Source organism: Drosophila ananassae, chromosome 3R (genome assembly GCF_017639315.1).
Source record: "Drosophila ananassae strain 14024-0371.13 chromosome 3R, ASM1763931v2, whole genome shotgun sequence".
In the NCBI taxonomy this organism is placed as follows: Eukaryota; Metazoa; Arthropoda; class Insecta; order Diptera; family Drosophilidae; genus Drosophila; species Drosophila ananassae.
This window is the reverse complement of record NC_057930.1, coordinates 12,061,740-12,085,552: the sequence shown is the minus strand read 5'-3', so window position 1 is coordinate 12,085,552 and position 23,813 is coordinate 12,061,740. Positions and strand designations below refer to the sequence as shown.

General features: G+C 45.1%; 5 protein-coding genes across 9 annotated transcripts in view; 2 read left to right on the top strand and 3 right to left on the bottom strand.

The window, feature by feature from the left end:
- LOC6503362 (zinc finger protein ush) overlaps positions 1–9,113 on the top strand; it is a 59,848-nt gene extending 50,735 nt beyond the window's left edge. For 2 of the 4 annotated variants that reach the window (XM_032455549.2, XM_032455551.2), the window contains exons 3-8: positions 4,453–5,420; positions 5,498–5,907; positions 5,970–6,236; positions 6,340–7,768; positions 7,835–7,974; positions 8,033–9,113. In XM_032455549.2, coding sequence (XP_032311440.1) covers positions 4,453–5,420; positions 5,498–5,907; positions 5,970–6,236; positions 6,340–7,768; positions 7,835–7,974; positions 8,033–8,471 — 3,653 coding nt within the window. In that variant the 3' untranslated portion in view covers positions 8,472–9,113. Of the gene's footprint in view, positions 1–4,452; positions 5,421–5,494; positions 5,908–5,969; positions 6,237–6,339; positions 7,769–7,834; positions 7,975–8,032 lie in introns of all 4 variants that reach the window. The other 2 variants (XM_032455548.2, XM_032455550.2) reach the window with 1 other exon arrangement.
- A 496-nt stretch (positions 9,114–9,609) lies between these two features.
- On the bottom strand, positions 9,610–10,976 carry LOC6507360 (SUMO-conjugating enzyme UBC9-B). Its single transcript, XM_001965323.4, has 2 exons — positions 10,798–10,976; positions 9,610–10,711 (listed from the first exon to the last, which is right to left on the bottom strand). The coding sequence occupies exon 2, from the start codon at positions 10,659–10,661 to the stop codon at positions 10,182–10,184; it is 480 nt and encodes a 159-aa protein (XP_001965359.1). The 5' UTR covers positions 10,662–10,711; positions 10,798–10,976; the 3' UTR covers positions 9,610–10,181.
- Positions 10,977–11,285: 309 nt separating this feature from the next.
- Positions 11,286–13,366, bottom strand: LOC6507349 (minor histocompatibility antigen H13). Its single transcript, XM_001965322.4, has 3 exons — positions 13,035–13,366; positions 12,114–12,964; positions 11,286–11,787 (listed from the first exon to the last, which is right to left on the bottom strand). The coding sequence occupies exons 1-3, from the start codon at positions 13,242–13,244 to the stop codon at positions 11,679–11,681; spliced, it is 1,170 nt and encodes a 389-aa protein (XP_001965358.1). The 5' UTR covers positions 13,245–13,366; the 3' UTR covers positions 11,286–11,678.
- A 671-nt stretch (positions 13,367–14,037) lies between these two features.
- Positions 14,038–16,043, top strand: LOC6503363 (acetylcholine receptor subunit beta-like 2). Its single transcript, XM_001965321.4, has 4 exons — positions 14,038–14,294; positions 14,356–14,549; positions 14,741–15,380; positions 15,442–16,043. Exons 1-4 carry the CDS (start codon positions 14,189–14,191, stop codon positions 15,837–15,839), a joined length of 1,338 nt encoding a protein of 445 aa, XP_001965357.2. The 5' UTR covers positions 14,038–14,188; the 3' UTR covers positions 15,840–16,043.
- Positions 15,942–22,586, bottom strand: LOC6507338 (DNA-binding protein D-ETS-6). Of its 2 annotated transcripts, none has more exons than XM_001965320.4 (3): positions 21,055–22,586; positions 17,013–17,253; positions 15,942–16,919 (listed from the first exon to the last, which is right to left on the bottom strand). In XM_001965320.4, the coding sequence occupies exons 1-3, from the start codon at positions 21,821–21,823 to the stop codon at positions 16,382–16,384; spliced, it is 1,548 nt and encodes a 515-aa protein (XP_001965356.2). In that variant the 5' UTR covers positions 21,824–22,586; the 3' UTR covers positions 15,942–16,381. The 2 variants fall into 2 exon arrangements, with proteins under 2 accessions (XP_001965356.2, XP_014760612.1); XM_014905126.3 differs by lacking the exon at positions 21,055–22,586 and adding an exon at positions 18,400–21,034.
- Between the last annotated feature and the right edge of the window lie 1,227 nt (positions 22,587–23,813).

Sequence of the window (23,813 nt, the reverse complement as noted above, 5' to 3'; positions counted from 1 at the left end):
AAATTAGTTTTTGGTTGAAAATCGAACTTCTGTTCCATGCTAAAAATAATAAAAAACAAAAAGAGTAGAGAGAGCTGTGGAAAAGGATAAAGTTAAGAGGTTTGCTAAAGAAACAAAAATCGCTTATCCCTGGATCGAAGGAATTTCCTCTCCGGGTTCCCATAGAGAGGTGCTGACTGCCGCCGGAATGAGAAGCAGAGCAGAGCAAATCACGAATAGCTTGAAGATATGAGAATGTTGATTATTTACACGGACACACGGCCGGCGAAAAAAAAATCCACACAAAAAAAAAGGAAGAGATCTTCCCGAAACTTAGTTACCACCATCCAGGCACTCTGGCTTGGTTCTCCTCTTGGCCAAGTGTGAAGTGAAATGAAATTTGCGAACTTTGCGCTCTTTGCATTCGATTCCTTGCCTTATAGAGGGGCCTTTTCTTTTTCTTTTCTTTGATTAATAACAATTGATAAGCCCGGAGTTGGCCCAGAGACCTTGCTGCATCCTAAAACCCGAAGCTGCTGATGGCGTTGATTACCCGTGCCAGGTTCCAGGCCTGCCTCCTTCCTCCATCCCATCCCAATTCCAATCCCGATCCAAATCCCCCAGACTTCAGACCCCCGGAAACCCAAGGCAAGGTGGCAAAATTTTCGCGCGAAAATGAAGATTTCTCTTATCACAATTGGCAGCTGCAGACTCGCTGTATTCTCGCCCCATCTCTGTCTGTCTTCTTTTAAAACTTCTCACTCACGTTTTTCAATTTCTGCAACTTCTTTTGCCAAAAAAAAGGAATAAAAAAAGAAAATAAAACTCCGATCATCGATTGCGTCTTCAGAAATTTGTTTAATTATACTCCCTGGAGGAGTTTCAAGACGGTGGAGCAGTAGTCTTCTACCAAAATTTTTCTGTGACTAATGAGACTGTGGGAGCTTCGGGGCAGAACCATTATATTTTATGAAAAGTGTTTAAATACAAGTGGTTCTTAGGGGGTTTTTAAGGATGATCTATAAGCTAGGTGTTTTTAGGTGGTCTTGAGCGGGAAAACTTTAAGAAATCATCAAGTTTCCAGTTCCTACTTAGGCTATGAGTAACAATTTAATTATAACAAGGTAATAAGGCAAATTATAATAAGGTTTAATTTTTTTAAGCTATTAAGTATATATTTGATATCTATATTTTATTAATACAAAACTTCATAAATATTGAGAAAATCTTATAGATTTTGGACTTGGACCTGTGGAAATTCAAAGAAATTAAGTAACCAAAAGTAAATAATAAACAAAGCATCATAAACCCCCTTAAATCACACCATAAGAGAGTAATTTAAATAAATTACCATACCCCTCAGATCATATTCCAGGAACCAGGAATTATTTTCCAAAAAGAAAGAAAAAAATATTCCCCATCCGCCCTGTTAACCCGCTCATTACGCATACGCCCGCAGTGCCGCATGAACTCCATGTGCTCATCCCGCCAGACGTTCTGGCGACCATCCTAGACACTTTCCGGCTATTCCTTATGGCTACACCAAGATCATCCAATCTCTAGAGGTTTCTTTCCTTTTTGTCTTTGATTTGGATTTTTTTTTGTGCTTTTGCGGTTTCGGGTTAACTGACCCCGAAACGATTAGCAGCAACGGCGGTCTGCGGATTGAAAACCAGCGACAAATGAACAAAGGGTCGATCCTTGCTCCTCTGCTGGCCAAGATCGGGCTGGAACTGGGGATTGGGATTGGAATCGGGATCTTGGGGCCTTCTTGGCCAAATTGTTCGATTGTTTATGGCTGCCAACAACGCCCACCGAGTAAAGTTTTGCTGCCGCTGCTGCGGAGGCCAAGTGAGAAACCAGCAACAATCATCTGCCGGCTGATAAAGTGCCAGCTAACCCCCCCAACCTCCTTCCTCTCCTCTGCTATACTGTGTGTGTGTATGTTTTTTGTTGTGTCGCTTATCGGCGAGGATCGATCGCAACTTCCACACAGTGAGGCAAAAAGAGACCTGAAGCCGAAGACGTCGGTCGAGAGCTGATTTAACAAATTGATAAACAATTGTTGGCGTTGGCTATGGACTAAGGGGACTAAGGAGAGGGACTGGGGAGAGGTGAGCTGGCAGTGGGCATCCGGATGGAAGAGGGAGAGGGGGCGGCGTAACGTTACGAAATGGCTAAACAAACGATCGGAGCGATCGCAGTTTCAGCGAAGACACTGCATGTTCCCAGATGCCAAATCGATTTCATATGCCAGTGCGTAGCCTTGGGATTCCGCCACGCACTTAAAGGGTATTAAAATGACTATTCAAAAAATATTTTTTAGCTTATTATACAAGAGGAAGTTGTTAACTTTATTTTTAAATAACAAAAGGATAATTAGCACTATTATTTTTTGGCTTAAAAATCAGAAAACTGATGTGGCTTTAACTTATATATTTTAAAATAAAACTGGGTAGAAACCTCTTGATTTTTATTTCGCAAGACACCACCAGCACAAGACAATGAAAATAAGGAGAGGGTGTTGTGATGGCACTCGCTTGGGACAATCGCCGGAGAAGATCTGCTGCACCAGCACCATCACCATCACCATTGGGGCTAATCCTCGGCGGTGGAGCAGAGGCAGCTGTCGCTGGGGGCTTCGAGCTGGGAGACTGGAAGACTGGGAGACTGTAGACTGTAGACTGGAGATCGGAGCTTAAGTCAAAGCCATTGTTAGCTGTTAGTCTCCCGTTCGGAGTCTATCGGCGCTCGGCCATCTCACCCTCTCTCCTCTCTCCTCCCGAAACCCCGAATCCCTGGCACCCCCCGATCCGATCCCCTGCCCGGACAAAACACTTTACGTGTGCGGCTTATCGCCACCCAATCGAAGGCAATAAATATCTTACAAATAAGCAGAATGCCTCGGAATGCCAGCAGTGAGCCCTTTTGTGGCAATGACGGGGTCAAGGAGTGACGGCAACTGGGAGGGGCTGAACTGAGAAGGGTGAACTGATTCTTCTAACCGATTGCTCACGTGCAGAATTGTGTGAATTCGTGAAAAATCGACGGCGGCAATTAGGGCGGGCCGTCAATAGTTTGGCAACAGTTGCAACATTTGTTGCAGTGGCAGCAATGAACAAAAAAACAAAGAAAAAAGCTTCAAATCAAAAAAGGCAAGAAAGAAAACCAAGCCTGAAATCACAAAGCAATCAAAAGACTTAGGCGACAAACTTGATTTTCACAGTGAGAAATTTTTTTGTTTTTAATTTTTAAGATTTCAGATTTCTTGATGAAAAAAATATTTATAGTTATAACTGATAATTTTAGGAATGTTTTAATTCCATATTATTTTTTTTTAAATAAGAAACGGATGATATTAAGGAAATGATTTTTAATTCAAAGCTTAGCTTATGAAGGTAACAGTCATAAGCTTAATTTTGAATTAAAAATTATTTAGAAATGAAAATAAAGTTAAAAATTATTAGAAATATATTTAATTGCCTTTGAAGTTCAATCTTAAATGCAAAATGGGTAACAATTTCACGGCAGGACTTAAAAAAAAAGGAAACTAAAATAGTTTTCCTTTTGAAGATTCTTTCTCGGTGGAACAACAAGCTCCTGCCGCTCTCGATGTGCTGACATTTCAATAGCCAGCAATTGACAGGTCAACGCGCATCTTCACCAGCCTCCAAAAGAGAGAGGAGTGGGCTGGGGCAAGGAGGTGGGCGGTCTGGGAGGATTGGGAAGCAACAAAAAAAAATCTTTTTGGAAACTGCGGCCCGCACGAGCAGAGCAAATGTTAAGCCAAGTCGAGATGTCGAAATTCTGGCGAAGCGAGATGCAAACTGCAAGCTGCGCCCGCTCTTATCCTGCAGCTCCATCTCCATGCCATGTCCATGTCCATGTCCACGTCCACTGGCTTGTCCACTCTCCGCACTGTCTGTCTGCCCGCCGCCATAATCTCGGCCAGCATCGCCGCACTGGTCGTTATAATATTTTGCCTTGGCCAAAACCGAAACAAATCAGATGTCAGTTGGGGATTCTGGCCCGAACTTCGAGCGGGCCCTCCTAATCATCAGTGGTCACCACCAAGATGCCACCAAGCAAGCGCTTTTCCTTCTCTTCCCCCCTCCCCACAACACCAGCGTTTTCCACGTAAGAGATGGGCAATCCGGATAAAATAGCTCCTCTGGATTCGATTTCCTTTTTCCCTCCCGCTGGCTCCTGTCGCATTGTTTTCACAGCTCGCTGACCAGCCTGACAATTTGTTCGATAATAATTGCCAAAGCAGCTGGCTGACACATAGATCTTGCCCGGAATGGGGCAATAAGGGATTCTGGAGGATTCTGGGAAACCAATTTGGGGTCTTAATGTCGTTCCTGCCATGTGATTGTTGTTCCCAGGATGGTTCTCTAGAATGAGCAATTAGAGGATCTTTCTTTTTATAAACTGTGTCCTCAAACTAATAGTTACTTTTCATTTCTTTTCCAGATTCCAAAGATTTAACCGCACAGGAGCTGGGCGAGGAGAAGCCGCTTCATCAGCTGGAAGATCAGCTATCAGATCAGATGGACGATTCCTCTGATAACCACGAGAACATCCATAATAACAATAATGAGATGGAGGAGGACTCTGTGTCCGAGCAGCCGGAAGAGACTAATGCCGAGCAGGCCGAGGATTTGATGGAAACTGAGATGATGGATCAGGATCACGAACCCCAGCCGGCCAAGGAGGAGGAGGCAGATAACCTGCCACCCAATAGTCCCAGCACACCACCGAGAAGCCCCTCGTCCCCCCGTTTGATTCCAAAACTGGAGCAGCCCTGCACTCCGCCCTCAGAGCCCGAGGCGGAGCCATCGCCATGCCCCTCACCCTCACCCGTGGCTCCCAAACTGCCCAAGCTGCGATTGAACGCACTCCTGGCCTCAGATCCCGCCCTTAAGCCGGATGCCAAGGAGCTGAATCTGACAGAGCCGCGTCTGCTGGCACCTCCGCCGCTGATCAAGCCGGAGGCGCCATCCCAGCCAGAGATTGTGGAGCCTCTGCTGAAGCCGGCTAGGTTCATGTGCCTGCCCTGCGGCATCGCCTTCAGTTCTCCCTCCACTTTGGAGGCCCATCAGGCCTACTACTGTTCGCACAGGAACAAGGACGCGGAGGAGGATCAGGCAGCGGGCAACGGCGACAAATCATCAGGAACGCCATCTGGAGCGGCTGGATCCGGTTCGGGAAGCGGCTCCTCAGAGCCACCGGCCAAAATGGCCAGGACTGGAAAGCAATACGCCTGTTCCCAGTGCTCCTACAGTGCCGACAAGAAGGTGTCCCTCAACCGACACATGCGAATGCATCAGACATCGCCGGCCACTCCCAGCCTTGTGGTGGCCAGTCTGCCGAATCTCGTCCAGAACGGCTTGCCGCCGGCCGGTGTGCCCAGCAACTCCCTGGAGGAGAGCTCTAGTCAAGTGAGTAAAGTGTTCAGGCTGTGTACCAGCAATGGAAGTCTTAATTAATCGCCATTTTCCCTAATCCCTTCCAGCAGCAAACGGATCGCTACTGCAGCGACTGTGATATCCGGTTCAATAACATAAAAACCTACCGGGCCCACAAACAGCACTACTGCAGCTCCCGCCGGACAGAAGGTCAGCTAACCCCCAAGCCGGATGCATCTCCCGGAGGCGGTGGAGGATCGAGTGCCTCGGGATCGGTAGCCTCTGCCGTGGGGGTGTCTGCCCAGGCCGCTGCTCCCGGAAAACTGAGTCCCCAGGCCCGGAATAAGACTCCCACACCGGCTATGGTGGCTGCTGCGGCGGCGGCGGCAGCAGCGGCAGCAGCAGCAGCTGCCTCGTTGCAAGCCCCACCACCTCAGCCGTTTCTGGCACTGCCCACCCATCCAATCATCATTGTTCCGTGCTCCCTGATCCGGGCAGCCAGCATCATTCCAGGGCCATTGTAAGTCTTCGAAAATGAGACCATAATCTGGGTGATTCTTAAGGATGTATTAATCTTTGCAGGCCAACGCCCTCCTCGGGAATCGTGAATCCGGAATCCACCTGCTTCACGGTGGAGAATGGCACCATCAAGCCCCTGGCCACCGCCCTGCTGGGAAGTGCCCTGGCCGGCAATGGCAGCCAGTTAAACAACTCCACCGTTAGTCTGCACAACCTGCCCATTCCCAGCCTGGAACCAGAGCGTCCCTCGGCACCCTCATCCGCCGCAGAACCCATAGAGCCCAAGAGCAGTCCACCGGAGCCGAAGCGCAAGGAAGCGGGTGGCACTCGGTATGTTTTGTAATGAGCTAGCTAATGATTATCCTTGATCCTTCCGCAGAAATGCCAAGTACTAAAGGTGCTTCTTTTTTTCTTCCCACTTTCCCACCTTTAGAGAGTCTGCTCCTTTGGATCTTTCCCTACGCCGTTCCCCAATCTCCCTGAACTCCTTGAGCCTCAGACAGCGACAGTTGCAACAGCTATTCGACATGGAGGAAGTCCTGGGACTGGGTGCCGTGGGGGGAGGCATCTCAGGCAAGGAGAACATAAATACAGCGGCTGCCGGAGCAGGAGGAGGAGGTGGAGGAAGTGTCACTCCCGAGCAGATAGTGTGTGCCCCTTCCCTGCCCAGCAGTCCCTCGATGAGTCCTTCACCCAAACGGCGAGCCATCAGCCCGAGGAGCTCGGGGGCAGGAAGTGCTGCGTCCATGTCGCCACCCGGCCTGAATGTGGCAGTGCCACATCGTTTGGACATGCTCTCGGCAATGCTGCCGGCAGACTTTGGTCTTTCTGAATCCCTGTTGGCCAAAACCAATCCGGAACTGGCCCTGAAACTGGCAGCAGCTGCGGCGGCTGCAGCAGTGGCCGGAGGAGCTAGTGGCGCTTCACCCGCCTTCCCACCCGTACCCGCCGCTCAAACGGCAGGCAACAACTCTACCGGGGGAGGAGCAGCCGGCGGCGGCCAGCCCCCACAGATCTATGTGAAACAGGGCGTGTCCAAGTGCAAGGAGTGCAATATAGTGTTCTGCAAGTACGAGAACTATCTGGCCCACAAGCAGCACTACTGCTCGGCCAGGAACCAAGAAGGATCGGGCGATAGTGATTCCAAATCAGCAGTTTCCCCCTCTAATCCCGCCGGAGCTGGTGGATCTGGGGGCGGAGGAGTAGGTGCTGCCGCTTCGGTGGAGACCTCTCCGGTGGCCTATCAGCAACTCATCTGTGCCGCCTGTGGCATCAAGTACACCTCATTGGACAACTTGAGGGCGCACCAGAACTACTACTGCCCTAAGGGTGGGGCAGCTGCTGCTGCTCCCGCTGGCACACCCACAGATCCCGGCCAGCTGACAATCACCAAGGAGAAGTGCGGAAAGTGCAAAACCCTTCATGAAATTGGACTTCCCTGCCCAGCTCCCGCCTCCAATCCACTGACTGTTCCCACCAATTCCAACTCCCAACCGAGCGCCTCGAATAGCGTCAACAAGTGCCCCGTCTGTGGAGTGGTCAGTCCCACGGCGGCTCTGGCCAGGAAGCACATGGAGATGCACGGAACAGTCAAGGCCTTCCGTTGCAGCATCTGCCAATACAAGGGCAACACTCTCCGGGGCATGCGCACCCACATCCGGACGCATTTCGACAAGAAGACCAGCGACGTGAATGAGGAGCACTACATGACCTGCATCTTCGAGGAGGAGAGTGCCAGTGTGGTCCAGGAGTTGCCAGTATCGGCGGGAGCAGTAGCCCCACCACTAGAGTCCATGGAGCATCCGCCGCAGCTGTTCAACTGCGATTACTGCAACTATGGTTCCACCTACAAGGGCAATGTGGTGAGTTAAGCTAGAATCTCTTTCCTGGTCTTTCTTTTTTTTCATTTAAAATTTATTTTTTTCCAGCTACGTCACATGAAACTATTGCATCCCCATGTGGCCATCAGTTCCCCCTCGATTTCACCCGAAACCCGGGAACAGGAGGTCATTGCCAACTCCACACCCAATCAGCACTCGAATGATGGCTCCAACGGCGAAGCCACAAGGTAGGAAGTCTGGCTGGGATTTCTGGAGTTAAAAATGAATCAAGTCCTTCCTTTTTAGTTTCCACATTAAATCAGAGCCTCTGGATGCACCTTCCACGCTGAGTCTGATTCACGAGAACAACAACTCACCCATACCCACGCCACACATCAAAGCAGAACCCCTGGACATTGGGGTAGATGTGGCACTGGCACCCCCGCCTGTGGCATCACCCCTGGGCAACAGTAGTGTGGCAGCCGCAGCAGCTGCAGCTGCCGCCGCCGCCGAGGCAATGAAGAAGTACTGTTCCGTCTGCGACATATCCTTCAATTATGTGAAGACCTACCTGGCCCACAAGCAGTTCTACTGCAAGAGCAAACCCCACCGACCGGAGGCCAACGACAGTCCAAGTCCGAATCATCTAGCTGCCGGCGGAGCAGTGGGTCTGGGCTTGGGTGTGGGGATGGTGGGTGGCGGACAGCAGAAGAACAAGGAGAACCTGCAGGAGGCGGCCATTTGAGAGAGCCAATTGCGTTGGGAGGCGCAGCGGAAGCAGCTGGAATGGTATTACAAGTGCTTCTGAGCCGCAGCAGGAGCTGGAGCTGGAGCTGGAGCAACCGAACCTAATCGAATCGAATCCTAAGCTTAGCCAACATTACCCTGTAAACTATTACAACTATACTATAACTATACTTAAACCCGTAATCTGTAATCTATAACCTGTAATCGACGACAGTATTCTTGGAGAATCTCCCTGTCGCTGCCCTCCACTTCCAATATGCCACTTGGGGACTGACTCCTACGACTTATCGATCGATAGCAGTAGATATATACATACACCATACACGCATATATAGAATACACAAAATAATATCTAAATATATAGACATATAGACGCATACCCATGAAGTGGGCACCATGACATATAATGCATGCCAAAGCTTACCACTTAGAGAGAAACTAAAACGAGTGCAAGAAACTACAAGTTTGCAAGGATGACGGAGAGGATTGTGGAGAGTTCTAGAGCAGGAGCAGGAGGAGCAGAAGTAATCCTATTTAGATCCATTATTATATATATTGTAAACTGATTAAAACTGTGTAATTTAACTGAGTACATTATTTATTAAGTGTGTGCGACAATAAAAGTAATTAATTTATTCAACAAATGGGTGTACGAGTCAAGGTGTTGCTCAAAAACCAATCCTTATTTTATTATGGGAGCTCTAAAAAGCCCAAAGGTGAGTTGGAAATTAAATGTAAAAGTAATATATTAATGGGTGATTAAATAGGAGCACAATTATTGATAGCAAGTAATTTATCAAGATTAAAAAAGTACAAGGAATTAGTTTCAATAATTGGAAAAAAAACAAAAAAGGGGGTTCTTTTATGACCTCATCGATTTTTAAAAAGCAAATACATACAATATTTTAGTAATATGATAAGCCGAAGTTTTTATACTCTACCTTCAGTGCAAGATTCTTTCGTTATAGTTTCAAAATCACGTGTTTCAGTTTCAATAACCTTAAAAATTTCGAAATCTAATAGTTGGTTTCAAAAACAAAAGATTAATTTACACTTTAACTTAATTTTCAACTCTTGGCTTGAATAAAAAACCTATACAAGACATAGGGAACTCTTTTAGATTAAAAATAACAAAATATAGATCTTATATACTTTTATTGAAATCATGGAGTACATACGTTAGCTTGTACTTAATGTAATCAACAAAAAAATTTCGTTACATTTAATCAAAATAATAGAAGATATAAGATAGTTGCAACTTCGTTTACTGGAATCACTGTGAACGTGGGATCGATCTCCCCATATCAAGTTCTCTGGAGCCGGAATGGAGAGCAACATGCCACGCAGCCAATTCTCCGGCATGAGTCACTCATCCGTGTAGTGGTGAAGCCTCGCTGATGCATAGAGAACATATAAAAGATTTTGTTGAAATGGTAGAGTGCTGTAAATGCGACAACTTGTTTCTTTTATCGTAATTGATAGTTTCTGGTGTGCAGTAAGTTCGCAATCGCATTTGGTTCGTAGGTTTTTAAGTGTTCCTTTTCATTACATCGACTTAGTAAAAGTAAAAAGATATGAAAAGCGTTCTCGAAAACGCTCTCCGCCTAGATGTTTTGTTTTTTTTTTGTGTGTGTGGGTTTTTGTGGGTGTGTGTGAGCTGGGGTGATCATTAAATGTCTATGTGGGGAGGAGCTGCTTCAGCTATGGATTACTCGGTGGCCGCCATGGCGCGAGCTTGGGCACGCACACGCTTCTCGTACTCCAAACGATTCTGGCAGTAAATGGTGTATGCCTCCGCCTGAGCCGGATCCTTGATGTTCGGCTCGTTGAGCAGGTCCTGAATGCCCAGCAGAATCTGTTTAATGGTAATGGCCGGACGCCAGTCCTTCTCCTCATCCAGCAGTGACAGGCAGACGGTGCCCGATGGATAGACGTTCGGGTGGAACAAAGGTGGTTCGAACTTGCATTTGGGTGGCGAGGTGGGGTAGTCGTCCTTAAAGATCATGCGCAGCTTGTACAAACCTCCCTCCCATGGTGTCGACTTCTTGCCGGGAATGGCGCACTCCCAGATCATCAGGTTGAGAGTGCCATCGGGATTCTTGGCCGGACGAGCCACAAATCCGAAGGGATGATCCTTCCGCCACGCCTTGCGCTCTTCGCCTAAGCGTGTGATAGCAATTCCAGACATCTTTCAACGTTTTCCCACTTTACAAATTGCAGTTTGCTGTACACGCGCGTCTGTCGAGATAAATGTGTGTGTGGGTAAGAAATGCTCTTGGCCCGGTTTCTCCATTTCATTGCATACGAATTGCATTTTCACTTACCTTGGCAGTTGCTTAACGTTGAAATGGTAAATACTTCAACAGCTTTAGAGGATCAGCTTAGTTATTTCAACTTTTTTGCAAATTCTAGCGCAATTTTTCGTTGGAACGCTTGTTCTCTGAAAAAGTGCTAAAAATTGCTTCGGGGAATGGGTCACACTGTCGACAGTCTTACCGTAATTGGTAAGACCGTTTCTTGGTTATAGTGTTGGTAAATACAATTCTGTAACGGTTAAAAAAAAAAAAATACATTTTTTAATATTTAAGTTTTTGCTTAATAATTTTTTTAACCCAGAAAAAATAAAATTAATAAAATAATTATCTTCCGTCCCCTGGAAGCTATATTTTCCATTTGAAATACAAAGCACATGAACGTCATTTATAAAATACTTTATTTTTTATTTAAATTGTTTATTGTGCCACAAAAGTATAATATTCTGCAATGAACCAATATTTTAGTTAGAGATCCATTAGTAGATTTATTAGAGAACTTTTCACTGTGTCTCAAAAATTGGAATATATTTGTATTTAAACATCATTCTTAAATGTACTCCTCCCAAACATGGGAGTTACATAAATTAATAGGTGTCTAAGCAATTAATTTCTTTAAATCGCGTAAAAAAGTTGACAAATTAATTTTCTACAGTTGTATCCTAATCGAATAACTAAATAAGGTTTTTGTTGTGCCTGGCCAAGGAACGTAAATAACTCAAAAAAAGCGATTCGTCTTTTATAGCAGTGTATGGTGGTGTACGGAGGTACGGAGAATGGGGGACAGGAAGAGGAGTAGAAGTTATAACAAAAAGGATTCTTGGCTAGCTGGAGAAGACAGGTTGGATGGAAAGAATGGAGATGTTGTTCGGTAGAGAGTCCAACGCCTAGTCCTACTTGGCCTTCTTGGATTCCTTCTTTTTGCTGCTGGACGAGCTGGTTCCCTCTTCCTTTTCCTTCTTCTTCTCTTTTTCGGGTTTCTCTTCAGGATGATCTTCGTAGCTGGAAGGAGGAAAAAGGGTGTTATAATTTAAATTATTTAATCAATTATTTTAAATCTATAAAGCTCAGATAAAGTGGTCACTTATGATATGATAAGAAATTAATGTGCTTATGTATCAACTAGTTTAAGCCGTTTTGATCTTTCTTGAAATAGAATATCAGAGCTTTTAAGATTGTTTTTATATTTATTGAAGAAACAAGTTCATGTTCAAAAATATAACCGGTCGTTCGATTAATGAAATTATTAATTTAAAACATGATAAGCATGAACTTAGTTTTCAGTAATTTTTAACCTCTCATATTTTCTAATATCTGCATATACTTACGCAAAAAGCACCTTCAGCTCGCCGCGGATGAGGGCCACCAGCAGAGGAGTACCCATGCAGGCAGGCACCAGGTAGAGAAGCGCCGGTTGGGCATGCTTGAATACGTGCATCACAAAGATGGTGGCCAGCAGACCCAGGAAATAGGCCGTCAACGTGGAGTAGAAGTAGATGCGAGTCTTTCGCTTCTTGCTGTCATCGAAACGGAGGAGGAGTGCGATGAAGATGCCGGGGATGACGATGTCTCCCAATCCCAGCATGGCAAAGTTGGAGGCATTCAGACCGTGCTCGATCAGATCCTGGGGAAAGACTAACTTGATGGGCGCCTCGAAGCTCTTGGCCACGGTGACCATCACATTGGTTCCAAACACCCAGAAGATATCGTAGAAAAACAGTCCACTGAGCAGGATCACACCGGTGACAAAGTTGTTCAAATGCAGCATCTCCACGCCATTGATGGCGAAGGCCAAGCCGAACAGGTTGTTGGCGATCCAGTGCTTCTTCAGCAGGTACCAGACACCAATGACGGAGGAGATCACCAGGCAGACGATGTCGTGGGTGGAGAATCGATAGTTGATGATGTCCTCCTTGTGTTTACCCTCACCCTTGGTGAAGAGTATGTGGAAGGGTACCTTGGGCACAGCTGCCGGCATCAGGGAGTTCATCACCGGGCTTAACAAGTGCGCCAGCGCAATCACGCCCAGAACGAAGAAGTACCCAGTGAGCAGGTAGTTGATGTGCACCTTCTGGAAGACCTTGAAGAACAGGTAGAGACCGAACAGTGCCGCCGAAGCTATCAGCGGGAAGTACATGGCATCTTTTTTGGTCATCGTGTCAGCCTTTTCGCCCGTGGACTGCAATGGAAAGTGAAAGGGAAAGTTATAGACGATATTGGTCAGGGATTGGAGAAATCTACACCCCCACCTTCTTCAGTTTGTGGAGCTTGACGGACCGTATGGAACCAAAGATAATAGGCAACATGGCCATCACCACAAGGCTGCCGTAGGCCACCGCCATGCCCTCCGGAGTGGACGGCTTCTTCTCCACCGGCGCCGACTCGTTCTTGGGCGCGCTCACATTCTCTAGGATGCCCTTGATGGCCTCCTTCACAGTTCCAATCACTTCCTCAGCCATGCTCCTGTTCTAGTCCCGTTCCCCGTTGAAATGCAAAATCCGGCCTGTGGGGGTGAAATATGAAAATGCTGAGTGACACGCAGCAGCAACACGTCAACAATCTTTCGGCTCAGTGTGACGTCCCCGAAACGGCGACATTTTTGCACCGTTATCTAATGGTCACACTGTTTTTTGAAGAACAGAATTTTTAAGTACAATTTTCGGTTTATATCCGATATTCCAAAATTGATGAGCTAATCTGTATTATGATAACATATAACTAAATTGAAAATGAACAAAAAATTTAAATGATTCCAGAAAATATATGTTTTACGCGCCAAAAGTCCAGCGATCTGGCAACACTCTTTCCTTTTCAAAAAACGTTTTATTTTTTAATTTTAATTTTCCAAATATATTCCAGCATTTATTATATATATTTATGTATTTATTACATTATAAATAAAAACGTTTTATTTTTAATCCAACAATTTGATAACTTCTTTTCACCTGGTTCTTTCTATTCAAAAACTAATCCACACTTTTCAAAAACAGCTGCCAAATGTATTAAAGAATACATTTAAAATGCTCTGACAAGCTACAGTTTAAATTTCTTTTCAATTTTGATTTTTGCGCTAGAGTTTTAACCAGCTAAATTAAATACTTAAAAAAAAAAGAAAAAGTTTTGATAGTTGATTCATAGAGAGCTTAGATTTCATAAATTTCGATACATTTTCAACTCGATTAATTAAAAATGAATATGTAACTGTCTTAAAATTTGAATCATTTTATTCCCATTCTATCCAGTGAATGGGAGGCTATCGCCATCTCCACTTGACAGAACGGAGAAAATAGAGATATCGGAGCCGGAGGCCATGTGTTAAAGTTGGACCGGCATTCAGTTTCTGTCCGGACTCCGAGAGTCAAACACTGCACTTATTCCTCTAACCTGATATAAGTATATTTAAATGATGTCGAGAGTGGAGATAAACCCACATATTTCCGGTCATGAATTACTGAGGCTACTGCAAATATGTTTTTTGTTTGTTACCGCATCCGTTCCAGGCGCCAACTGTGAGTCTATTCAAATTCTTGATTGTGAAATGCGATGATAACTTGAAAGTATTCCATCTAGCCGATACGGATCCTAGTACTGGCAATGTCAAGACTATCGATCGTCTTCATGCCGGGCTCTTCCTCAACTACAACAAAAATATCCAGCCCCAATTCGAAGGAGTCCCAACACCGGTGGGATTGGGTGTAACGATTACCTATTTGGATGTGGAAGAGATGAGTGGCAAGCTGAACGTCCATTGTTGGCAAAACATAGTAAGATTCCATAAATTGAAATTTTATTGAATGATAAGCTTCATGGGACAACAATCTTTTTTATATTGTTACTCTTAAAAAGATTAAAGTGTTTTTCCCATTTAAATTACAAGTGAAACAAAGGAACTAATCCAATACTTCTAACACCAAAGCCATTCAAGATAATTTATAAAGAATCCTATATTTTATAGCGGTGGAGGGATGAGATGCGAATGTGGAAGCCATCGGAGTATGATAACATAACTGAGATCGCTCTGAGGACTAGAGAAGTTTGGAAGCCGGACATCCAGCTTATGGACGGAAACGATGGCGGACAGCTAGATGATAACCATGTAGTTCTAACCCACGACGGCCATTTCCAGTGGACACCAGCAGCCATATATGTGGCTTACTGCAACCTCAACATGATTAATTGGCCGCACGATCAGCAAACCTGCAAGCTAAAGATCGGATCCTGGGGCCTGAAGGATATCAAGTCGGATGTAAACTTTATGGGGAAAGGCGACACTTCTTCCTCCAAGAAGATTGATAGTTCGGTTCCATCCACCGAATGGGAGATCGTCGAATCCTCGGCCAAGTTTGTCAGCCAGGACTATTACGGCTATATGGAGTATACCCTGACGATACAGCGCGAATCCTCCATTTACAAAGCCATAATTTATACTCCAGCCTCGTGTATTGTTATCCTGGCATTAGCCGCCTTCTGGTTGCCTCCTCACATGGGTGGCGAGAAGATCCTAATCAACGGATTGCTCATCATCGTGATAGCCGCCTTCCTGATGTACTTCGCCCAATTGCTTCCGATTGTGGCCAACAAAACGCCGCTTGTGGGTGAGTTAAAAGATAGGTTACTAGTTAGTGGATAATAATATCTCCTATATACCCTTCCTAGTCCTTTTCTATAGCACCACATTACTGTTCCTGAGCTTCTCCACAATCATTGAAGTTGCTGTCCTTTACTTGGCCACTGCAAAGCACAAGAGACGCATACCGGATGTCCTTAAAAAACTCTTACATGGAAAGCTTGGAACTTGGCTGCTCCTTTCGCAATTCTGCGTCAGCCTGGAGCCAAACTCCAACCAGACCAAGGAAATGGACGAGCACCTCTACGAGAATGGCAAGGATGCCGACGACGATGCCACCAATCCGCTGGACATTAATCCCAATGAGGTGTCAGTATCTCGGATGATCCAATTCGATTGGGTTCTATTGGCCACTGCGGTGGATAGAGTGTTCTTCGTGGTCTTCAGTCTGGCCTTCATGACTTTGGCCATTATCTGTGCTGTTTAGGATGTAACTAAAAAAAGTAATGCTTCTATATCTTGAGTAAGATCTTATTTTAAGGAATACTTGAAGCTTATTCAAGATATGGAAGCATTCAATCACTTATAATTCAGTTTTTTAATGATTACCTGTATTTTATTCTTTGTGCAAACTTAGAATTATATAATGAAGATGAACCTTTTTTGTGGAAATAAAGGATTCTCTACCGAATGCATGGGCTTACAACTAAAAGCGAAGGATAACAGGCGAAGTAACAAATTATTTCTCGTTCTCGTTCTCGAGTATATTGCTCTGCGATGCTCCAGGTTATCACAATTCCTCAATTAACCCAAAGTAGCTGGAATTATGCGAAAATGTCCTTTTTACGGCCAAAAGGTCTGACCCTTGTCGGATGGGTGGACTCTGCGCAACCACTCTCTCCCTGCGCAGTGGGTGGTCCATGCGCATCCTTCGTCCCCCCACTCCCAGTAACCACCACCTCCTCCTCCTCTATTTCATCGAAATTCGGGAGTTTACAACCCCAAGGACAAATTGGGGTTGCCCTGGGCTCAATTAAATGCATTTGTGGTGGGAGTGCCCTGGTCGTAGTTGCTCGTTGAGGATGTCCTGGTCGCCTCCCCAGTTGTCCCAGCTTGGAATGGTGTCGAAAATGTCGCACCACCAGAGCCGGATGCTCCGGACACGGCAGCGGCGGCGACGGCGTTTGAGGAGGAGACAGTGACCTGCCCAGGCGATGGCAACGAGGACACCGTGGAGGGTGAGGAGAATCCCAAACTGGAGCTCGTCGATGGCGGGGAGGTGTGGTGCGGATGCAGGAAATGGGGCTGTCCCAGTTGATGATGCGGATGGGAATGCTGGTGGGGCTGCTGATGCTGATGATGGTGGTGGTGGTGCAGCGGAGGCGGTGGGTGGCGGGCCAGCTGCATCCCTCCACCGCCATGATGATTGTAGGAACCTAGCATACTGCTGGCCGGATCTCCGCCCTGCGCCTGGGCCTGGCAGGCAGCCATTAGGCCGTGGAAGTCGAACTTGTAGGCATACCGCTTGCCGTGCACCTTGGTCATTATATTTTTATCGTAGTAGTACCTGAAAATTGTAAAAAAATATTAAGTTTATATTAAACAAAAATATAATAATCTCTGTAAACAAATTTTATTCTATGGAGATGGAGAAACTCACCTGAGTGCCCGACTAAGCTTATCGTAGTTCATGTTTGGCTTGGCCTTCCTCTCGCCCCACCGCCTGGCCACCTCGTCCGGGTCTGTCAGCCGGAACTCGCCCGATTGGCCCTCCCAACTGATGCAGGTGGCGTTGGACGAATCGGCGAGCAGCTCCAGCAGAAACTGCCATAGCTGTATCTGGCCCCCAGAGCCCTGGGCGACCAATCGGTGCGAGGCAGCGTTCAGCAGCTGATACGGATCTGGAATGAGAGAAGCAGCATAAGGGGGGAGCCATTAGTCCACAGATACAGATATACAGATACAGATACAAAGCAAGAGATACGCGGAGAGCTAACCGGGGGAGAGAATCGCGAATGAAACCCAACCCAGCCAGACGAGGTTTTCTGGATGGCAGACATGAGTGGCAACGTGGCATGAGTGCCAAATGGAATTGAATGCCATAAGCCAGCCCGGATTCACAGAAAATCAACCGCAAGCGGACATAAATCCTGCAGGCGTTGTCACACTTTAAGAAAACCTGATAATGTATATCAGGGCTTTATTTTAATGAACTTCAAAGGCCAGATATGTTGAAGAGATTAATAAACTTTTGCCAATATTTTATTGATCGAGTTTATTTCAATATTTAGAAATAATTATTTTTTTCTGATATTAAAAATGTTAAAAAATAATAAAAATACTACTATTATTTATATGGATTATTTTAAGTTCAAAATAAAAATAATTAACAAAGGATCAGTCTTTTACAGCTCTTTTCCAGGACTAAGCTAAAAACTATTAAAATAGTTGAACCCTTTTCTAAAATACTCTACCAAAATGTTAAAAAAATTAATATTTCAGATTGAAAATCTTTTCAAAACACTTTTTTTCACATTTATACGAGAACCAGGAACTTCAGTCGCAAAAAACACAATCCCCCCTTACTTTGCTTGCAAAAAAACAAAGATCTGAATAAACAGCTAATCATAAATTGTAAATAACTATTCTCAGAAAATTGCACCTCGGACAAGGAATCCTGTTCTGGTATGGTAATAGGCTTGGCTATCCGGCACTGGGACATTCCCACTATATGCTCCGTTCACCTACGCGGGAAAATCCCCTCAAAGTGCCGCGGCCAAAGTCGCGAAAGTGCCTTGACGAGGATGACTCATCCCAGTGGCCGGTGACCAGATCAAGCAGTGCCGCCGCCAAGAGCCAGAGTCCCCAGCAGCACCATGTGGCCTAACCATTCACATTTCTAGTCGCAGAAACACTGATCACCGGAAATGCCAGCAACCATTGAGAAATCTCTTCGCCGCCTTCGTCCATTCATTCATTCATTCAAGTTTGTGTCTCAGCGGAAATTCCTATGAATTTTTTTTTGGCCAACAAGGCGGCGATCTTACCATTGAAGATCATCGAGGTGTGAGCGTGCTGGTGGTGCTGATGGTGGTGGTGGTAGTGATGGTGGTGCACGGCAGCCGCCGCCGCAGCGGCGTGGTGGGAATGTGGATGCTGGGGGACAGTAGGCGCCGGCTGCATCCGGAGGCCGAAACGCCGGTTGAAATCCTCCGAAAGGCGCCACATAACGCCCACATCCACGCTGACACTCATGATGAATAGTCTTTTAATAATTCTCAGGTCTTTTTATAAATTTTTATTGAGATATTTTCATTTGGAATTTATTTTTTGGCAACTGTTTTTGAAGCATTTGGTTCTACATTCTTGGGATAATTCCTGATACCTCTGGATTAGCTTTTGTTTCAAATTTATGTATTTTATCTATTTAAAAAAATACTTCTGGCTGTATTTTAAGCTTATCATTTTCACTTTTCACATAGTTTTATATTTTTATATTTATTTTATTAGTTTTTCCATTTGTATTTTCACGAGAGCGTGTGAACTGCTTCGGGCGATGGCCATTTGGCAACTGAACTTTCATGTGGAAACGCTGGCCGGAATCCGCTCCTTATCACCGGACGGATGGCTGGCATCTTGGGCTACGGCTGCGACTACGGCTCACCTGCGCAGCTGGTGGTAAACGCTGCTTCGGCATTTGCCGGAGAAGTCACAAAAGTCAAAGGGCACGTGCAGCCACTCAACCACCACCAACTCCACCACCCCCAAGCGCAAAAAAAACAACTGACTTAACGATTTCTGAGATTTTCGACTGAAAAATACCCAGTATAAGAAATCATTCGTTTATTTATAAAATGTCAGATGATTTTTTGTTTATTTTAAAATTAGAAAACAAGAAAATGCGTGGGGAAAATTTTAGGGAATTCCAAAATCAGGAAAATCGGATGTCTTATATTTAGAAATAGGATTATCCTTCGTTGTTTTTACTCTATTTTTCAAGGGAAAACTATACAAACTATAAGGTTATATGCCCTTGACTACATCATATCCTTTTCACCTTAAAATACCTCGCATTCAAAGGGGGCGTGGACTCAGACAGTGAAGCAAAAAAAAACAACAATTGTAATCTGCGTGACGGCGACGACGCGTAATCCTCTTTGGCATAAAAAACAAATCAATTAAATCGACGTCGCCCCGCTCTCGGGGATCAGGGTAACCTATACACCAGGCCCACGGCCAACATATGCCAGACCCAAATCAGAAGGCTTTCCTTAGCTTTCCAGCAAACCGATGTGGCTGTTGCCACAGGAAGGATGCGACGAATGAATATTTTCCTGTGTTCCCCCCGCTAGTCGGCAGGAGGCAGTCGGCAGGAGTGAGGATTCTGAAGCTGACCACCCGCAGAGCTGTTGTCACTGACAAGCCAACAAACCAACCAACCAACCACACACCCAACCATCCATCCACCCACCCAGTCACATAGTCATCCGCCCGCCTTGTTGAGTCCTTAAACTTGACTCGGCGACTTTTGGCGCTGGCGTGGGATTATTTTGATTTTATTATTAGATGCCACATCCTGCGAGAAATTATCATATTTACATCGTTTATTATTAAGTTCATCACTTGACGCGACCGCCCGTTAAGTCCTGCCACGCCCCCTTTTCCGCATCGCACGCCCCGTTGTCATCATCAGCAGTTAATAACTGGAAAAGTGATGCATACTTTGCTGCTGTCGCCCCCTGAGATTTACGTTTATGGAGTTGGAAAGTTTGTCTTGGCGGAACGGTAATTAAAAGGTTGTTTCACTGGAAGATTGGAGGGGAGATCCTGGCGCACCTTTGGCCACTTTTCTTCGTTATCGGGACATTAACCAAAAGGGGAGAATTAAGTGGGCGAGGAGTGTGGGAAAAACAATCAATGAAACACATAAGTAACGCGTCTATCGGCCAGTCAGCATCTTAATCAGTGGCCATTTGGCTTCTCGAAAGGAGAGAGGTCGAAAGGATTCAATTGATGTCCTGACCACAAAGGACTCGCACACACACACACATGCACGCTCCTTGAATCTAAGAGAATCGCTCCATTGGGAATTGCACGTGAACCCAATTACCAAGCAGTTCAATCTCTGGCCACTGGACGCTTCAAATTTATGGGCAGCGAGATTAGTTTTTCTTTTTGGGAAAAGTTATTTCTAAAACTAAACACTAAGCAGGTTTATATGAAGAAGTGTTTAAGGATATAGCTGGAAAGACTGTCTAGGTAGAGGCAAGTGTTTCTTCATCATTTTAGAGTTATATCTCCTTATCGCGTTGAAAACTTGAATATATCCTTTATAACACTCATTTCACACTCAAGACAAACCAATTGATTCAAGAAATCGCAATCACTTGATAATTAAATGATCAATTATTAAAGGGGATTACCCTTCTTTGTATCAATTTCATGAGAACATGAAATACGTAAATGCGTAAGTTGATTTCCAGGTAAGTCTTGTAAATTACTAGTTTATCTTTATAATTTGTATAAATTGGACTACTGCAATGACTTCACAAACAACGGATGATAATATACACTTATCTTTTATTGCGAATATTGTTTATAATTCAAACAATACGTATGCGAATGAATTGCATTATTAATCGCAAGAAACAAGTACAGGTCATTGTTCTACTGAGATCACTACTAAGATCAAGTTCACTCACTTGGTTCGTCGTCATTCAGCATGGGACTCGTCTCGCGTCCTGTGGCATGATACAAACTGAGGGCAAAGTGCTTGGCCAGGAGCGTGCCGCCTCGCCTGGATCCGGCACAGACCCAGAAATCGGCTCGACTCAGTTCGCAGAGCTCTCGGCCCTCCTTGGGAAACCTGGTTATGTCCGGCTCAGGATCCAGCTTGAACTTCCGCGTGGACCACTTCACCCAGCTGGCAATGTCCTCGGCGGTCCAGGCATGCGGATCCACCGGCACCTCCACTGGTGTGATGCTCCGATATGAGTCGGTGGACTCCCTTCTGGTTGGTTCTGGAGGCGGGTGGGGAGATTGAGAAGCGGTAGTGGGAGTGACCGTGTCCAGGGACGCGGCCTCTGGTATATTAAGGGCGGGTGCTGGACAACTTCTGCTCGAGGAGGCGGAGGAGGAGGAACTACTGACTTCCGAGGTGTCAGAGTCAGTAGATGAATCCGAGGATGAGTCACTGGATGATTCACTAGTGGAACTACTGCTACACCGTCTTCTCCGCCTCCTGCGTCTTTGTCTGCTAGGTGAGGTTCCTCCATCGGCTTCAGGTGCATCCCCTTTTTTCTTCGCCTCCTTCGCTTCCAGTTGGAGTTGGTTGCCGCATCCGATGCTCTTGTGCGGGACATCCTGGTGCATGGCATTAAGTGGCCTCTGTTGGCTCCAAACACTTTGTATCGTCTGGAGTTGGAACTGAATGTGACTGAGACTTTGGAGGCAATTCTGAAGAATGGCCATTAAATCTTAATTCTTTTTTTTTGGTCACTTGACGATTCTTTATCAGCTTTTAGTTTTTGGGAGCTTTATATTAATTTTATGTGTTTTCATTTTATAATTTATTAAGAAATATTAGTCACAAAGTTTAATCTATAAAGGTCTATAAAGATTAAAATCACAATGTAAAAACAAACTTTATATGCTTTACTTTCAAGTACAACTTTTTCTTTTAAATTCACAATCGATTTTATTCGAAAGATTTGTTATTATTTCTTAAAAATCACATTAAATATAAAAATATTCTGCTTCCGTTGTTTTTAATATTTTTTATTAGTTTATAGGCTTTTTATTTAACACCTTCTTCACATTTAAACAGCATCTCAGCAGCAGATCTTTGGTATTTTATTATTTTAAGCACTTCAAGTCACTTGAGTTTCCTTTGAAATGCACTTTATTGACATCCCGACGTCAACCGGATAATCGAAGCGGATTTAGGATGTGAGAGGCCACAACAAGCCCGGATGATTCACCAAGGTATTTCACCTGCTGGCCAAAGTCTCGGAATCACTTTCCACGTGCCGCGAAACCGTGAATCGTGGAAATCTCTCGCGGAAAATTAGAGATTGGAAATTTTTAATAACCGTTATTGACCGATTACCGAGTCCGACCTGGCTAAGGAGGCCTGATCTCTGATCGATAGTGGGTATAAAGAACAATACTATTTTTTTGCGTCCGCACCGATTCAGCGTCGAACGCCAAGTGACGAATTAAGCGATCACCCTCCCGGCCAGCGGTGTGATAAAGCAATGACGAAGTCGCCAGCCATGAGCTTTTTGCTCCCCAGTGCCCCGTGATCAATTGGCTAGATGGGGGAGAGAACCACGTAGAAACAACCGGTTCCTCGGCCAACTTGGCTACCGGCCTAGCCAAAGTTTTCGCTCTGGAAAGCTCTCGGAATCTTTCGCCGCTTATCGCCGGCAAATAACAACCTTAAGCATGACGTCGTGGAACTGGGCTTACTCGGCCTGGATGAGTCACTCGGACGATCGCCGGCATGGTCGGTGGCAGTCGGTGGAGTTCCCCAGGCTTTCGATGGGCTGGGTTGGAAGTGGGGGTAAGGTCGTTTCTGGACTGAGCGAAAATTCATTCATTCATCGATTCCCAGGCCCACTAACCACATTCTCTCGGGGCGCTCCGATGTTTGTTTTCAGCCTTCCGACGCGTCATTTTTCTCGGAAAAGTGCAATGAGTCGGTTTCTGTTGGCGGCAGCCGGCCTAAATGCCTATAAGTGTTTGAATATCTCTTCGATATTTGGCAACAGGTCGCATTGCTCTGTTTGCACTGAGAGAAAATTAATTTTTCATTGAGTTAATAAACAAATTAATGGTAAGAAATGACTTTTCAGGCATAATACAGATAGTGGTGTTAGATATAGTGGTTACTACTGTAATATTTGTATTAGATCATCTTAAATATAATATTAAAATACAATATTATGATCTAAAAATTTGAAAAACTCTATAGTTTTTTATATAAATTTATTAGAAAGTAATCCATTATAAAAGATTAAAAATATTTCCTTATAAAATGGATTTTTGTTTCCTGTGTTTGAGTTTCAACCTCATTACCCCCTTCGCATATGTATCCAATTTAAAGCATATCAGCTTGCAATTACGCTATATGATTGTTTGAATTTTGTTCCGGTTTCCTGGAAACGCTTCTGAAATCATAGCTGAAGACGCTTTTGGCGTAAGTGATTCATGCTGATTCGATGCCGCCACCTACCACCTCCTATCCCATACCCATACCCACTCGTGGTGGCGCCGAACAAAACCACAATCATCCAAATCCATATCGCTCTCTCTTTATAAATATTTGTTAATAAATAAATATACAATAGGGATGTAGTGTTTTGTTGTGACGCTAACGAGAGCGGGAGCTTTTACTAGAGAGGTACATTACGTATACCTCCCGTATGTTTCATTCATAAAATTGAGAATGACTTGTAGG